Source organism: Gigantopelta aegis, chromosome 2, assembly GCF_016097555.1.
Source record: "Gigantopelta aegis isolate Gae_Host chromosome 2, Gae_host_genome, whole genome shotgun sequence".
NCBI lineage: Eukaryota > Metazoa > Mollusca > Gastropoda > Neomphalida > Peltospiridae > Gigantopelta > Gigantopelta aegis.
The window spans coordinates 52,783,713-52,802,062 of record NC_054700.1 but is presented as its reverse complement, the minus strand read 5'-3'; the positions used below and the strand labels follow the sequence as shown (position 1 = coordinate 52,802,062).

The window sequence follows — 18,350 nt, the reverse complement described above, 5'->3', positions numbered from 1 at the left end:
GTGTTCACGGGTTATTTCGCCAACGAATGCTCTTCACAACTTTATGAATTGGGAAATACGATATTGACGACTTCTACCAGACAATTTGAATAGTACTATGTATTAGTGTTTAACGGCCAACCCTGAGAAGGGGGTTCAGTTCGTACAGTAGATTGAATCTCCTTTGTGGAGGGGCGCGATGTAGCCCAGTGGTAAAGTGCTCACGTGATGCGTGGTCAGTCTGGGATCGATCCCCGTCGGTGGGCATTGGGCTATTTCTCGTTCCATCCAGTGTACCACGACTGGTATATCAAAAGCTGTGGTATTTGCTATCCTTTCTATGGGATGGTGCATATAACAGATCCCTTGCTACTAATGGAAAAATGTAGTGGCTTTCCCGTCTAAGACTATATGTCAAAATTACCAAATGTTTAACATCCAGTAGCTGATGATTAATAAATCAATGTGCTCTAGTTGTGTCATTAAATGAAACAAACTAACTTTTCCCCCATCCCCAACCAGGGCCCATGGTATTTTAAAGTGTTTGGTATGTGCTGTCTTGTGTATGGGAAAGTGTACAGAAAAATGTAGCGGGTTTGACGGTTTCCTCTGAAAACCGACAGAATTACCAAATGTGTCACATCCACTAGCTGATAATTAATTAATCAAAGAGCTGGACCACATTTACAAAGCCTGTGTTTAAGCAGTAAATTCGGCCATATTTGGGGGGTTTTTTTTTCAATGGCCAACTCACTGCTTAAATAGAGAAGAAATGAATATTCATTTAATGACACCTCGGTTCACTTTAAAATATACATATAGCTATTTGCTGTTTAACAAAGTTGTTTTGACACTAGTGTGCTACAAAAACCGGCTTCTTCCATTTTTAAGCAAACAGCAGTAAGCCTACGCAAACTGCGAGAACATTTCATTCACTTGTCGATCACGCAGACATAATTTTGCATAACCCATTTTTAGTTTGTGTTTTAAATTAAGGACATCTTTTACGTAGGTATAACAGGTCACACAAAAAGAAAATAGGTTATCACGATTTATCTTTGCGCATTAATAAATCAATCTGCTTTAGTGGTGTTGTTAAATAAAATAAAACAAAATTATTTTTGCGTAAATGATAAATGGGTTATGAAAATGTTCCGTTCTCAGAGGCCTATAGCAGTTGGGGATCTTTGAGATCTGCGCTTTCCCACAGTCAGGACAGCACATACCACCGATTTAGATACAGCAATGTCAGGCATTATGACCCATCAAACCTCAGGCGAGTGCTCTACCACTGAGCTACATTCGGTTTTTGCTCAACTGGTGTCCCAGATTACAATAAATCAACAAGTAGTTCTATCATTTATCACTGCTCTGGGTCCTCACTTCTTTTTCCTCTGTTCTTCTTCATGTTGTTTGTATTTCAATTCATCTTGTACTTCGGAAATCTGGAAAAACAAACAATTTAAGAAAATATAATAAAAGTTACGAGATAACTCCAGTGTTTTTCAATTTGCTGATGTTCACGTAGATTTATAACTTTACTAATGGCAGATTTAGTATTACTATTATTGGCTCAAGATATCTGTGACAGTAACCCCTCAAGTAATAGGTGGTCCATCTAATAGTGGTGCTTCTCACTGTTGGATGGGCAAACAGTAAGCAGCGATGTTTCAGTCTGGGAAACTGAAATTATAATGCTTGTAACCATTTACTCCTACCAGGAAGGAAAATGTTTTATTTAACGACACTCAACACATTTTATTTACGGTTATATGGCATCAGACATATGGTTAAAGACCACACAGATATAGAAAGAGGAAACCCACTGTCGCCACTTCATGAGCTACTCTTTTCGATTAGCAGCATGGGATCTTTTAAATGCACCATCTCACAGATAGGATAGTACATACCACGGTCTTTGTTACACCAGTTGTGGAGCACTGGCTGGAACGAGAAATAACGCAAAGGGTCCACCGATGGGGATCGATCCCAGACCAACCATGCATCAAGCGAACGCTATACCACTGGGTTAGGTCCCACCCCACCATTTAAAAGAGGAGAAACAGTGAAAGTGTGTTTTCTTTAATGATACCACTGGTCTAGAAGCACACTGATTAATTATAATCAGCTATTGGTAATTCTGAAACATGACCTTTAGAGGAAACCTGCTCCATTTTCCAATTCAATTCAAAGCAATAGCCGCAAGGGATCTTTATTGGACCTTTCCCAGACAGGACAGCACATACCACAGCTTTTAATACACTTGAGATGGCAACAAATATACTTGATGGTAAACAAAACGGTAAGTCCGGCAAGGGGGTTTGATCCATTGGCCCAAGCACCTCAGCCGAGCAGTCTACCAACTAAACTAAATCCCAACCGTATTTCGATGAGGAAAGTTGTTAATATAGATATTCATTCCTTGTTCCATAGAGGGTGGGACGTAGCCCAGTGGTAAAGCATTCGCTTGATATGCGGTCGGTGGGCTCATTGGGCTATTTCTCGCTCCAGCCAGTGCACCACAACTGGTATAACAAAGGCCATGGTATGTACTATCCTGTCCGTGGGATGGTGAATATAAAAGATCCCTTGCCACTAATCGAAAAGAGTAGCCATGAAGTGGTGACAACAGATTTCCTCTCTCAATATCTGTGTTATCTATATAACATAAACCGCTATTTCTCACACACATGCATTTTTAAAAATATGAAAAAATGCTTCTTTTTTTAATTAGAAACACCAGGATGACCAGAAACACTTCGGTTCTACGGAAATGGATAATCTAAACAATAAAATATAAGTAATGTTTAATTTCAGTGATCATGAACGGCTGTAATAGTGAGAAATATGCCGTAGTGTTTAACAACTAGGGTCTGTCCCTTTAACCATACCTTGTCAGTTAGTTTCTCCAACTCCTCACTGCAGTCCCGTACTTTATTGGCATGTTCACGGATAGCATTTGACTGGAAAAAAACAAATCAAATATTTGTAGACGAAAACAAATATACATTACAAAATATTAATGACTTTTTCCCACAATGAACTAAAACAGAATATATTACCAGTACATGGAAAATTTAATTATGAACTGGTTCAGAACAAAAGCCATACAATGTACATTTACATACATTCCAGGGCTCGAACTCAATGACGGCACAGACGGCAATTGCCATCGTTGAGATATAAATTGCCATAGGCTGGGAACATCACCGATGACACAAAAGTGCCGTCAGTAAAGCTCCCCAATAATGGCAAAATGTTTACATCTGACGTACATTAGTTGCCAGAATATAACATTAGTACATTTGAAATGTCTACATACAGCAAAATAACCTTTCAGTATTATTTAGCTGCAAAAGTCTTCTCTTTTTTTTAACTGCCATTAAATTGCCGTTGATGGTCCATTTCACTAACTGCAATTTTTTTTAAAATTGCAATGGGAGACAAATTGTTAAGTTCGAGCCCTGTATTTCACACCTAAATCTAAATATTGTTTTCCTCAAACATTTTGTAACTATTTATGTGTAATCCATAACATAAGCTTTGAATGTCAGTATTCCACTCAATTAAAATTATAAATAAAATGCATGGATTAAATTATTTTTATTAAAAGACAATTCAGTCAGAGCCATTTCTTTTTAACTGATTTTCATGCTTATATCCAATTAAGCTCCTCTGCAATGTAATTATTAATAATTTGTTGGAAAATAAAGTCGATTTTTGCCATTTTTGAACTTTAATATATAATTTGACAAAATGTTCTGCTTGCCCACAGCTATCTAGCCTGTCTGTCCACAGCAGGAGTTAGTGCTCCCCAGTCACCCCCCCCCCCCCCCCCCACCCCCATCTTTTGTATTTGTATGTCACCCTATAACATGACTTATAGATTGAATGGTGGTTTTCCTGCAATATAAAATCCTGGCTACACCAGTGGACGTAAGTTGCAAGCAATTAAAATTCAGGTGTGATTCAACTAATTCCATATAATCAAGTCTACACTAGCCAGGTCCGAGTCCCAACAATGGCAGTGAGTCAAACCCAACAAATATAGATATACAGATACTAGAATTACCATAATCATGTCTAAACTAGTGAGGTACGAGTCCCAACAATGCCAGTGAGTCAAACCCAACAAATATAGATATACAGATACTAGAATTACCAGGTCCGAGTCCCAACAACGGCAGTGAGTCAAACCCAACAAATATAGATATACAGATACTAGAATTACCTTATCATGTCTAAACTAGCCAGGTCCGAGTCCCAACAATGGCAGTGAGTCAAACGCAACAAATATAGATATACAGATACTAGAATTACCTTATCATGTCTAAACTAGCCAGGTCCGAGTCCCAACAATGGCAGTGAGTCAAACCCGACAAATATAGATATACAGATACTAGAATTACCGTATCATGTCTACACTAGCCAGGTCAGAGTCCCAACAATGGCAGTGAGTCAAACGCAACAAATATAGATATACAGATACTAGAATTACCTTATCATGTCTAAACTAGCCAGGTCCGAGTCCCAACAATGGCAGTGAGTCAAACCCGACAAATATAGATATACAGATACTAGAATTACCTTATCATGTCTACACTAGCCAGGTCCGAGTCCCAACAACGGCAGTGAGTCAAACCCGACAAATATAGATATACAGATACTAGAATTACCAGGTCCGAGTCCCAACAATGGCAGTGAGTCAAAAACCCGAAAAATATAGATATACAGATACTAGAATTACCTTATCATGTCTAAACTAGCCAGGTCCGAGTCCCAACAATGGCAGTGAGTCAAACCCAACAAATATAGATATACAGATACTAGAATTACCGTATCATGTCTAAACTAGTGAGGTACGAGTCCCAACAATGGCAGTGAGTCAAACCCGACAAATATAGATATACAGATACTAGAATTACCTTATCATGTCTAAACTAGCCAGGTCCGAGTCCCAACAATGACAGTGAGTCAAACCCGACAAATATAGATATACAGATACTAGAATTACCTTATCATGTCTAAACTAGTGAGGTACGAGTCCCAACAATGGCAGTGAGTCAAACCCAACAAATATAGATATACAGATACTAGAATTACCGTATCGTGTCTACACTAGCCAGGTCCAAGTCCCAACAACGGCAGTGAGTCAAACCCGACAAATATAGATACTAGAATTATCTTATCATGTCTAAACTAGTGAGGTACGAGTCCCAACAATGGCAGTGAGTCAAACCCAACAAATATAGATATACAGATACTAGAATAACCTTATCATGTCTAAACTAGCCAGGTCCGAGTCCCAACAATGACAGTGAGTCAAACCCGACAAATATAGATATACAGATACTAGAATTACCTTATCATGTCTAAACTAGTGAGGTACGAGTCCCAACAATGGCAGTGAGTCAAACCCGACAAATATAGATATACAGATACTAGAATTACCTTATCATGTCTACACTAGCCAGGTCCGAGTCCCAACAATGGCAGTGAGTCAAACCCAACAAATATAGATATACAGATACTAGAATTACCTTATCATGTCTACAGTAACCAGGTCCGAGTCCCAACAACGGCAGCGAGTCAAACCCGACAAATATAGATATACAGATACTAGAATTACCTTATCATGTCTAAACTAGTGAGGTACGAGTCCCAACAACGGCAGTGAGTCAAACCCGACAAATATAGATATACAGATACTAGAATTACCTTATCATGTCTAAACTAGTGAGGTACGAGTCCCAACAATGGCAGTGAGTCAAACCCGACAAATATAGATTACAGATACTAGAATTACCTTTTTCTTAATGTGAGCATCAAGCGACTCCTTCTTGCCTCTCGCTTCTTCCATTTTGTCTCTCATCGGCTGATTCTCCGCCTGTGCCCTTTTAAATTCTTCTTCTTTCGCCTCCTTTTCAAGTTTGTCCGCATTAAACTGTTTTCGTTTCTCTTCATACTCCTAAAGAAAGAAAGAAAAAACACCCAGTCAAATACTGTAACCTAATATTTCGGTCATTCGGTCATTCACTTACTTAAAGCCCCAGACCCTAGTTTTCCACAGAACATCTGAACATCAAACAGTGTCTACTGGGTAACAATAATTTAGACATACCAGGAAATGTTTTCATCAGTATCGCATCACGATTTACTGCACAGGTGTCAGAGATCGCTACACAATTTTAAAACATTAAACAATAGTTGTTAATCAACTTTCAGTTGACTAGAAATGTCCCAAATCACAATTGTGAAAACAAAATGTTCGCTGCGTAACTAGTCGCAGTTTATTCATATACATGATCGTGATCCATTTAAAATGTGTGCAATCCCTAAACTCAGTCGCATGTTTGCAATTCATAAAACCAAACACAGCTGTATCTAGCCATCTATTGGACCACAATAACCTACCAGCCATCATTTCGTCATTTGCACAAGGCACGAAATGCATTTTGTAGAGTGAGAGGTAATCTTTGCTTCTCAAATTTTAGTTTAAAAGTAACTGCTACATATTGAAAAGCAGGAACAGGAAATGGTTTATTTAACGACGCACTCAACACATTTTATTTATGGTTATATGGCGTCGGACATATGGTTAAGGACCACATAAATATTGAGGGAGGATACCCGCTGTCGCCACTTCATGGACTACTCTTTTCGATTAGCAGCAAGGGATCTTTTATATGCACCATCCCATAGACAGGATAGCACATACCACGGCCTTTGATGTACCAGTCGTGGTACACTGGCTGGAGTGAGAAATAGCCCGATGGGCCCACCGATGGGGATTGAACCCAAACTGACCATGCATCAAGCAAGCGCTGTATCACTGATCTACGTCTCGCCCCTATTGACAAGCAGTTTTAGAAGTACGGAAATGAGCATTCTTATAATACGCTGTGTCAATGTCAAGCCTTGATGTAGTATTTGGATCCGTTACAAAAGCCTACCCTTTAAAACACATATTATCCACTATGTTTGATATCCATCTATTCATGCCGCATCTCCACCTAGGCCACCCACCCCCACCTCATCTGCTGGAATACAATAATGTACCAGCCATGGTCATGATCTTGATCTTCTTCAGATGATGTCTGCAACCTACCCACTCACACACACCCTATCCACTCATTTACTGCCCATCTAATCACGCTGCATACCCCTCCCAACCCCCACCTCATCAATTGGACTACAATAACGTACCAGCCATGGTCTCTTCATCTGCATGATCTTGATCTTCTCCAGATGATGTCTGCGATCCTCGTAGTTTTTCACGTCTTGTTCGAGGCGCACGTTTTTCTGTTTCTCCTGCTCCAGCCTGGCCGTCAGGCTGTCCACCGAGGTTTCAATTCTCCGTGCGTTGCTTCTCGCGTCCTTCAACTTCTGGTGGTTCTCATACAGATCTTGGGCACCAATCTACACCAGTGACACAATTCCAACATTAATGAATATTATCCTGCAACCAGTGTTTCTATCGGCAGATTATGCCAGAGGGAAGGCCTGTGGTATGGTTTGCAAATTTTAACCAGTTCATAATAATCACCAGCCTTTCATGTTATATACGAACAGAAAAAAAAAGTTTTATTTAACGACACACTCAACACATTTTAATTACGGTTATATGGTGTCAGACATACGGTTAAGGACCACTCAGAGAGGAAAACCGCTGTCGCCACTTCAAGAGCTACTCTTTCCAATTAGCAGCAATTAAGGGATCTTTTATATGCACCATCCCACAGACAGGGTAGCACATACCACAGCCTTTCATATACCAGTCATAGTTCACTGGCTGGATATTATATACGAATATGAGATTCTTATAATGTGGTAATGCATGTCATTATGATTAATGGAATGTCACTCTCTCCCTCCCATCCAACTCCCCTTTTACCATCAAAGAAAACTGTTGTTTACAGCTCTGACAATATTTATGAAAAATGGTTAGTCTAACTTGTACAGCTTATTTTTATTTGGGTTTCAGATTATTCTATTAGCTCTATGCTATCACACGAAACTTTGCTTTGTTTTGTTTGCCGACACGGCTAGAGTACATCTATTAGTTAATCCACGGCTACTGGATATCAAACATTTGACCATAGTTCTGACATGTACATGTACAGTCTTCACAGGAAACTTGGGCAGAGGTCACTTAGACTGAGCAGAGAAACATTTGCAAGACTGTATTATGTGCTTCACTTTAAACTCACGGCTTCTAGATTATGGTAGCCCCACTCCCATGGCTAGTGATATTCAATGTTGGGCTAGTAAATAACTACTATTGCCATGCCCGACGGCTAGTGCAGGGCTTCTAGATTGTGGTAGCCCCACTCCCATGGCTAGTGATATTCAATGGTGGGCTAGTAAATAACTACTATTGCCATGCCAGACAGCTAGTGCAGGGCTTCTAGATTATGGTAGCCCCACTCCAATGGCTAGTGATATTCAATGGTGGGCTAGTAAATAACTACTATTGCCATGCCAGACGGCTAGTGCAGGGCTTCTAGATTATGGTAGCCCCACTCCCATGGCTAGTGATATTCAATGTTGGGCTAGTAAATAACTACTATTACCATGCCAGACAGCTAGTGCAGGGCTTCTAGATTGTGGTAGCCCCACTCCCATGGCTAGTGATATTCAATGTTGGGCTAGTAAATAACTACTATTACCATGCCAGACAGCTAGTGCAGGGCTTCTAGATTGTGGTAGCCCCACTTCCATGGCTAGTGATATTCAATGTTGGGCTAGTAAATAACTACTATTACCATGCCAGACAGCTAGTGCAGGGCTTCTAGATTGTGGTAGCCCCACTCCCATGGCTAGTGATATTCAATGTTGGGCTAGTAAATAACTACTATTACCATGCCAGACAGCTAGTGCAGGGCTTCTAGATTGTGGTATCCCCACTTCCATGGCTAGTGATATTCAATGTTGGGCTAGTAAATAACTACTATTACCATGCCAGACAGCTAGTGCAGGGCTTCTAGATTGTGGTAGCCCCACTCCCAAGGCTAGTGATATTCAATGTTTGGCTAGTAAATAACTACTATTACTATGCCAGACAGCTAGTGCAGGGCTTCTAGATTGTGGTAGCCCCACTCCCAAGGCTAGTGATATTCAATGTTGGGCTAGTAAATAACTACTATTACTATGCCAGACAGCTAGTGCAGGGCTTCTAGATTGTGGTAGCCCTACTCCCATGGCTAGTGATATTCAATGTTGGGCTAGTAAATAACTACTATTACCATGCCCGACGGCTAGTGAAAAACATTTGTCAAATGTTGCAGTTAAGTCTATTTTGTAAATATGAATATCCTGCCCCAACCCCAATGTTAGTGTTTTTAAACTCTATCTCCCTCTTTAGGTAATATATCCAATTTTTATTATTATTTAGTAAAATTGTATTAACTTAGAGTAAAGTAGGGCTAGTGAATTTTTAATTGTGGCTAATAAAATAAAAAAAATCACTGATCCCATGGCTAGTGGATTTTATAAAAATTCTACAAGCCCTGTTTAAACCAACTGACCACACTGACGACCAGTCAGATAGTCCACAGACATTAGTGTTGCTGGCTGTCGCTGACAAAAGGGCTGCTACATTTTTACATTATCACCAAGAAAGAAATACAGATATTGAGAGAGGAAACCCGCTGTCGCCACTTCATGGGCTACTCTTTTCGATTAGCAGCAAGGGATCTTTTATATGCACCATCCCACAGATAGGGTAATACATACCATGGCCTTTGATACACCAGTCGTGGTGCACTGGCTGAATGAGAAATAGCACAATGGAGCCACCGATGGGGATCGATCTCACACCGACCACGCATCGAGCGAGCACTGTACCACTGGGCTACGACCCGCCCCGCATTATCACCAAAGGATCTGTTATATACAATTTTGCATAGACACGACAGCCCTTGATATACTGACATGGAGCACTGGTTGGGTCTGGTAAAAAACTAATAGGTCTACCAAACAGGCCTCTGAAAATTGTGAGAGCGATAGTTCCGTTTGCATGTCGCTCACGTAAGTAATAGTTTTGCATCACCCATGTTTTTGTTTGCACATTTATGACATCATTTACATGGTCGTGACGGGTTGTGTAAAAACTAAATGGGTTAGCTGAATTTGTTATTGCATAACCCATAGATGGTTTACGCAAATGTTCAATTCTGAGAGGCCTGCCAAGGGTATTTTATCATCATACCAAGACGCATCAGGTCAGTTCTATGTTCAATTCTGAGAGGCCTGCCAAGGGTATTTTATCATCATACCAAGACGCGTCAGGTCAGTTCTATGTTCAATTCTGATAGGCCTGCCAAGGGTATTTTATCATCATACCAAGACGCGTCAGGTCAGTTCTATGTTCAATTCTGAGAGGCCTGCCAAGGGTATTTTATCATCATACCAAGACGCGTCAGGTCAGTTCTATGTTCAATTCTGAGAGGCCTGCCAAGGGTATTTTATCATCATACCAAGACGCGTCAGGTCAGTTCTATGTTCAATTCTGAGAGGCCTGCCAAGGGTATTTTATCATCATACCAAGACGCGTCAGGTCAGTTCTATGTTCAATTCTGAGAGGCCTGCCAAGGGTATTTTATCATCATACCAAGACGCGTCAGGTCAGTTCTATGTTCAATTCTGAGAGGCCTGCCAAGGGTATTTTATCATCATACCAAGACGCGTCAGGTCAGTTCTCTATCATTCGGGTGGGGTTTTTTTTTATTATTCATCATACTTACAGCTTTTTCAGTATTTTCAAGTAACTCCTGCTGAGTCATTTTAGCAAAATCTGCCACTTTTTCTTGAGGTAGAAACTGACAGAGATTTCCAACTTGGATATTGAGACGGGCTGCCATTTCTTCAACCTAAGTATAATAGAAACCAATTGTAAAGAAAACATAAGTAAAAACATTTTGCACATAAATGTACATGGATAATAAGACTTGGAAAAAAGTATAATAGCCAATCAGATTTTTTCCTATATTTAAAAAAACCTTCTATCTTAAAAAGGTTTTTTGAAAAAAATATTAAAATGAGATTTTATTTTACTAGTGTAATAATCACACAGATTTAGCTTTACCACTGTTTATCTGGTTGACAACGGTGTACATTCAAGTAGATTAATGATTGGCAATAAAATGTTTGTTTTATATAAATATTTTATTTAGCTTTAAACTGATAATATCAGTTACAAATGTAAGTTCAATGCAAGGATGAGGTACCTGATTAGGTAACACAAAACAAATTAATACATGTAACGGAACAATCAGTTACGTAGTAGGTATGGGTATGGGGGGACTTTTAATGTGCCAACATCCAGTGAAGGTTCAGGCACGCCCATCCCGGACTCAACCTCTGACTTCGCCAGTGACTAATTCCAGGACAGGAATGGGAAGTGGGTTAAGTTTGAGGTGGGCGGAATTTGGAAAAAAATTAGTCCAAGTTGAGAATGACATGTCTGGTCAAACCTAGTAGGTCAAAATCATATGAAGCAACTTCCATATATTTAAAAACCTGTCTCCTGCTTAAGTGAGCATTCTACCAAAGAACTAGGTCCCACCCCCTTACAGACCTTGATGTAAAAAAAAAAAAGTCATTAATTTCTCCCCTAACATAGCGCAGTGCTAAAGAGCTCACTTGATGCGTGGTCGGTGTGGGATCAACCCCCGTTGGTGGGCCCATTGGGCTATTTCTTGTTCCAGCCAGTGCACCATGACTGGTATATCAAAGGCTGTGGTATGTACTACCCTGTCTGTGGGATGATGCACATAAAATATCCTTTGCTGCTAATTGAAAATAGCCCATGAAGTGGTGACAGTGGGTTTCCTCCCTCAATATCTGTATGATCCATAACCATATGTCTGATGCCATATAACCATGAATGAAATGTGTTGAGTGCGTTGTTAAATAAAACATTTCCTTCCTTCCCTAACTTACATTAGATTATGAGGAGTCATATGAAATATTGATAGGTACCACATGAATTCACATGCTAAGGGGAGCCACAAATTTATCTCCTTCAGCTAATCTCAGGGGAGTGATAGTTCCTCTTAAATGGCGAGGTTTGCCCTTACAAATAAAAAGATGGGAGGATAAAAACATACAGCTTTTTGAGTTGCGGGTCTCTTGTTGACTGTCCAGGTTGACTGATTGTTCTTGGAGATTTCTCTCTGTACGAACCAGTTATCTCCATTGGGGTTGTGTCTGCAAATTACAAAAACACAAATGTCTGTCTGTTCGTTTGTTTGGTAGGCATTTGATTAAGGAGCTTATATCCCGAGGATTCAAACACGCTTATTTTGGGCACAGCCTCTGATTAAAATCAGGGATTGTTCCCATAGTAAGAGGAGGAGGGGAAAAGAGGAAGAGGAAATGCGATGGACAGAAATATGAAATACATTTAGTCTAAAAACAAATTTTAATTCAGCCAAACAAATGTGCACTAGTTTAAAATTTGAGCAAAAATTTACATGGTTCATAAATAAAATAAAATGCAGACAATTAATGTATATATTTGAGGAAAGTGGTCTGAAATTTTTTGTCTGTCACTGTCAGTAAGAACCAAAATTTAGCCCGAAAGCCAAGTTGCCTTTGCACACAAAATTGCAAGGTGATTATAAAATTAAATATAATTTAATTTTGGGTTATGGTATATTTGGTTGACTGTATTGTTATCTATAGATTTCCATTCAATTTTGGGGGTAAATGGATAAAAACAAGTGTCTGGTAGTAAAATAATTTTTTATATAATTATTACTGATCATTACTCATAATTTGTGTTGGGAGTCATAGTTGATTTTTATCCTTGATCACCAGTGATATAAAGAGGATATTTCATGTAGAGCTGGGCGGTATACCGTATATACCGTTCGGTATCGGTATTATGTCAATACCGATTTACCGTACCGAGCAAATTTCAAAATACCGAAATTTCGGTATTGAAAAATGGGGTGGTATAAATCAGACGAGAGCCTTGTGTATGGAATTTAATTGTATTTAGATGAAATTAGCGGGTGAGCCATAACACAGGCATGCATTTAAAGCCGAGTATACCAAAAATAGCACTCGATATCGGTATCATGTCAATACCGAATACCGTACCGATACCGAGGTAAATCACCCCTAAAATAATACCGATATCGATACCGAACCTCAAATTTCAATACCGCCCAGCTCTAATTTCATGGTTTTTGTCAAGTATGATTTTTATCTCATCGAGTGAAGTTTGCAATCATATTTCATGAGTCGCGAGTTTGATATGATTGCAAACTTCATGAGATGAGATATAAATCATATTTGACAAAAAACATGAAATTTTCTATTTATTATATAACTTTTGGCAATTTACCTTTATTTTTAAAATGCCAACACCAAATAGTTCCAGCTTTTTTACAGTGAAGATAACACTTTCTACAGTGACGATAACACATTTGAGAGTGAAATTTTCACTCTAAAGTGTGTTATCGTCACTGAGTGACTAATAACACTTATTTCACTGATATTTTACGATATTTCACTAAATGTTATATAATAAAATTGGTTAGCGCGTACAGGCCTCTGATGACTGAAAACTGGTGTAAACCATATACAATTTATGGATTATACAAAAACAAAATAACCCATTTTGTACTGTACATTTTTAAGAGGATGCAGAAAATTAGCAATTTGGTGAATTTGATCAGAAAATATGTAGCCAAATGCATGTCAAATTGCCATTGAAATGTTTTTATTTAAGGAATATGAATGCATATGTCAATTATGGAGTATCACCAAAGTATGTTTGCTTAAATGTCAATAAACCTAGTGCCGTAACCTCGATTAATTTACATCTAATTTGCAAAGTTATCAAATTCTTAAAGTATGTGATCTGAAAATATCACATACTTTGATTGCACTGAAAATGTAAGATATATGATAAATATATATATATATATACATACACCAAACATACCACACATACACCAAACTTGTTTTGTTTTTTTAAAAACCAATTCTGGTTGTCTGCCCTTGCTTTAAGTTACTCACAACTCTAATTCTATTTTGGCTTTATCACATCCATATTTGATGAAATCACAAGGCTGGCTAGCTCGACCGAGCCAGCTTGTCTTTCCCGCTAGTCCAAGGCAAATAGCGCAAACAATTGTCGATTTTCCAGTTCCATTCGGTCCAATTATCACATTCAGATATGGTCCTGGGTTAAATTCAACATTGTCGTAGGTTCTGTAAAAACAAGAAGAAATACTTGCAGGAATATAAAATGTTTTTATTAAAAGTTTGTTTTGTTTAACACCACCACAAGTGACCATTGATTAACTAATCATCGGTTATAATGGATGTCAAACATTTGGTAATTGTGACTTGTAGTCATCAGAGGAAACCCGCTACATCTTTCCTAATGCAGCAAGGGATCTTTTATATGCAATGCACTTTCTCAGACAGGAAAGCACATACCAGTCTTTGTCCAATCAGCTGAATAGATCAACCGAGGTGGTTTGATCCTGCAACACAAGCAGCTCAAGCGATGCAGGAGTATATACATGTATATGTCATACTATAACAGAGAGGGATGTAGCACATTGGTAAAACATTCACTTGATGTGCAGTCGGTCTAGGCTCAATCCCAGTCATTGGGCCCACTGGGCTATTTCTCATTCTAGCCAATGAACCGCGAATGAAATAGCAAAGGCCATGGTATTTGCTATCCTGTCTGTGGGGTGGTGCATATAAGATTCCTTGCTACAAATGAAAAAAATGTAGCGGGTTTCCTCTCTAAAACTACAATTTAAACTTAAAATGCTCTTCATGAGAGTAAACTAAGTGATTATTTAAAATAAAAAAACCCAGATCTTATTTTTTAGGTATAAATAAGAACAGAAGGCACAATAGTGACAACAAATTTAATTTATGTCTTTGGTAAAAAGAATCTTCAAATTTACTTAAAATTTTCCATAAAACTACAAATTTGTCTAAAATATGGCTTAGCACTCTATAAATATGTCAAAATTACAATAAAAATCAAGTTCTTTACAAATTTGAGTTTTCAGAATTTCATACATGAAAAATTAACTACATGTTAATGGAAACTGAAGACGTCGATTTCTTATGACACATTTGGTTTCACAGTTCTGTCATTTGGTAAATCATTAGAAAGTGGATGTGTATATACTTGGAAATTGCGAAAAGAAATCATTACACTTCCAATCAAGATGTACATATAAGCGTAAGCTGTTGTCTCATTGTTTAGGCACGTGTGCTGGAAATTTTTAAGGGGAGGGTCAAGACTGACTGGCTGTGATTGAGGGTGTAAGTGCCCAAGTTACTTAGGTGGGTGGGTTGAAAAATTGTAAACAAATCTTATGTCCTAAAATGCAATTTCTTGTATTCTACATTCTCTACATTTCAGGTATATGCATATTAAAATAATACTAATTTGCTTAGAGTAAGGATGGGGTGTGGATGGGAGGGGGGGTCGACACCCCAACCCTGAATATGTCCCTGTTCTTTTTTTTAATTCCCTTTTGAAATTTATGTATTTGTTACAATTCATATGAACCAGTTGCCAAAGACAAATGTTTCATTTTTAAAATATGCTCTTGTAAGTTTTTATTATTCACAAATGTTGCATGTTACTTTTAGTGTTGCGTCAGTTAGCCATTAAAAAAAAGGTAGTAAAAAATTCCTTGTAGAAAGCATTGGTCTCTTGTTCTTGTGATCAGAGATTACCTGTGCACTACACATTTCTGTACGTACCTGAAAACTTGATGCACTTTACTAAGTCTTTAGATTCAGAGAATTTTAGCAAGTTCAAAGACATGTCAAATACAAGTGACTTTTTGTGTTGTCAGTTACCCACACTTCATTTGTGATTATAGCTGCTTTGAGATTGTATGCAATGAAATATTCTTTTGACATGACTTTGACACGACAGATTTACTGCAATCAAAAAGACTTAAGAATTTTATTGAATACTTTTACCATCAGTTACCGTGGAACTGCCCTATATTGATCAGTCTTATAGTGGAGTGATCGTCTTAAAAGGGAGGTTATTAATATTAGGTGAGATTTCTCTGAACAAATTGGCTATATACATGCATATATTATATATAATAATAATAATACAAAATAATTTTCAACTTTTTTTTCAATACCAACTACAGTTTATGTGCATTTTCTTCAAATGTCTTTCTATTGCTTTTAATTAATTTACCTTCATATTTTTATATTCGAGTGCATTTTACTGAATTTTTCGTTTGTTTTTAAATGTTCGGGAGTGGACGAGTAATGTTACCCATACTCATACTGTACTTTTATTTTTTTAACTTCCAATTTTATTGTTCATTTTGTTGGGTTTTTGTGGTGTCTGGTCTTGTTTATTTTGGGGGGGGGTTTTCGGCCTACTTTTTTCTTATTTTTCTTATTAATTAATTAATTATTATCATAAAATTTTTTAATATATATATATTTTTATTATTATTATTATTACTATTTTTTTAATTTTGTCACAATGTATGACAGAAAAGTAAATGGGAGGAAATAACGCGCCAAGAAAACGATTAAAAGCAGTTGTTACGTACAAAAGATTACGAAGCTGGATTCGAACAATCGCGCCCTCAACATAGGGCGACTTTTTAACCATTTGCTTCTTGGCCGATGTTTCTGTCTGTACATTAGTGGAAACATCGTTATCTTTCAACGGTGCACGTTTTCTTGACATCATCTTTTGCAATCTCAACTTCGCGGTTTTAGCTTTTGCCCATTTTTCATGTTCAGCATTGTGTTTGATTAGTGTTCCAGAACGTATTCTATTTCACTGCAAATAAATCGAATACGCTGTCTAGCAATGATTACTAACATCAAATCGAACGCGCGTAACTGATGATGCAAGAGATGGTCTAAACACATTAACCTCCAATGCCGATTCATCAATTGTTCCAGTTCCAACACGAGGCTAATATCCATGAGCTTAACACAAATAAAGAACACAAATAAAATAAAATTTAGTAACGCCAGCTTCCAAAAGCTAAAAATTAAAATTAAGTTGACGGAATGTTGTTATTATAGAATTATGACATATGCTTACACCGATAATTGCATAGTACTCGGGACCTTTAGACCTAACACAAATTATAATAATATTTTGACGAAATATACCTTTAAAATAAGACATTTTATATAATTATACAGTTATTAGTTAAAATATTCGAGTTGTGATTTTTAGATGTATATGAAAGGTATAATGTAATTTACGAACTACTTGTCATTACTCCCCTCATTCGATTCAGTATGGTACTAAGGACTGGAACAGACACCGGTTAGTCCAATCAAAGAACATCAAGTATACAAAATATGGATTTGCTTATAAAGACGAACAAGGTATAATTCATTTAAATTGGATTATTTAAAAAAAAAAAAAAAAAAAAAAAAAAAATAATAATAATAATAATAATACAAAATAAAATAAATGATGATGGCGACGATATTAATTGGTAATTGCTGTGCTTTTTTTTTGTGTGCTTTTGTTTTGTTTTTTAAAGTAATGTTCAAGTAGAAAATCATTTGCTGCTATTCGGTAGTAGTAGCTTATTAATTTGGTGACAGCGAATGTTCTCTCAGACTTTGGACCAAAATGTCAGCATATAGCCATGTTAGACATCCATGTAATAGTCGTACTAAATTAACATGCATCATATATCATTTTTGAATATCAACAAACATACACATATACGAAATATTGACACCCCCCCCCCCTAAGTTAAACGTGTTCTTGTTTGTTTGTTTGTGTGGGATTTTGTTTTGTGCGGGTTTTGTATGTGCGTGCGAGAGAGAGAGAGCGAGAGAGAGAGAGAGAGAGAGAGAGAGAGAGAGAGAGAGAGAGAGAGAGAGAGAGAGAGAGAGAGAGAGAGAGAGAGAGAGAGAGAGAGAGAGAGAGAGAGAGAGAGAGAGAGAGAGAGAGAGAGGAGAGCGCGCGAACGCATGTGTGTGATTTGTGTGGGTATCTGGGGTTTTTTTAAAAATATATTTTGTCTGTTAATTAGATAGAATTGGTAAAAACAACAACCCAAAACCCTCAAATTATACATTTATTTACAACAAACTATCTCGTATATTGAAATGACGTAGGTGTGGCGTACGTGGATATACGCACTTCCATTCTGTTTAAGAAATATTCTTCGTGCGGACTTGCAGGGTAAATCCATGATTTTGTAAAGGGTGTGGATCACACAATTCTGAAAAGGCAAGCTTGAGTTTGCCGAACTCTCAAATGGAGGATATCTAGGGGTGTGGGTTCGGGGACAAGTTTCAGATAAACTATAGGCCTACATTCAAATAAAGATGTCCAGAACCGCGTTTTGACAATTTGGTGT

The 18,350-nt window shown here is 37.8% G+C and overlaps 1 protein-coding gene across 1 annotated transcript in view; it reads right to left on the bottom strand.

Moving 5' to 3' along the window:
- The window catches only part of LOC121378922 (structural maintenance of chromosomes protein 5-like), a 49,304-nt gene extending 32,466 nt beyond the window's left edge, over window positions 1-16,838 (bottom strand). Inside the window, exons 1-8 of the mRNA XM_041507311.1 lie at window positions 16,560-16,838; window positions 14,011-14,205; window positions 12,090-12,189; window positions 10,725-10,850; window positions 7,186-7,398; window positions 5,786-5,947; window positions 2,871-2,942; window positions 1,363-1,424 (exon numbers count right to left, since the gene is read on the bottom strand). Coding sequence (XP_041363245.1) covers window positions 1,363-1,424; window positions 2,871-2,942; window positions 5,786-5,947; window positions 7,186-7,398; window positions 10,725-10,850; window positions 12,090-12,189; window positions 14,011-14,205; window positions 16,560-16,702 — 1,073 coding nt within the window. The 5' untranslated portion in view covers window positions 16,703-16,838. The remainder of the gene's footprint in view (window positions 1-1,362; window positions 1,425-2,870; window positions 2,943-5,785; window positions 5,948-7,185; window positions 7,399-10,724; window positions 10,851-12,089; window positions 12,190-14,010; window positions 14,206-16,559) is intronic.
- Window positions 16,839-18,350: the final 1,512 nt, after the last annotated feature.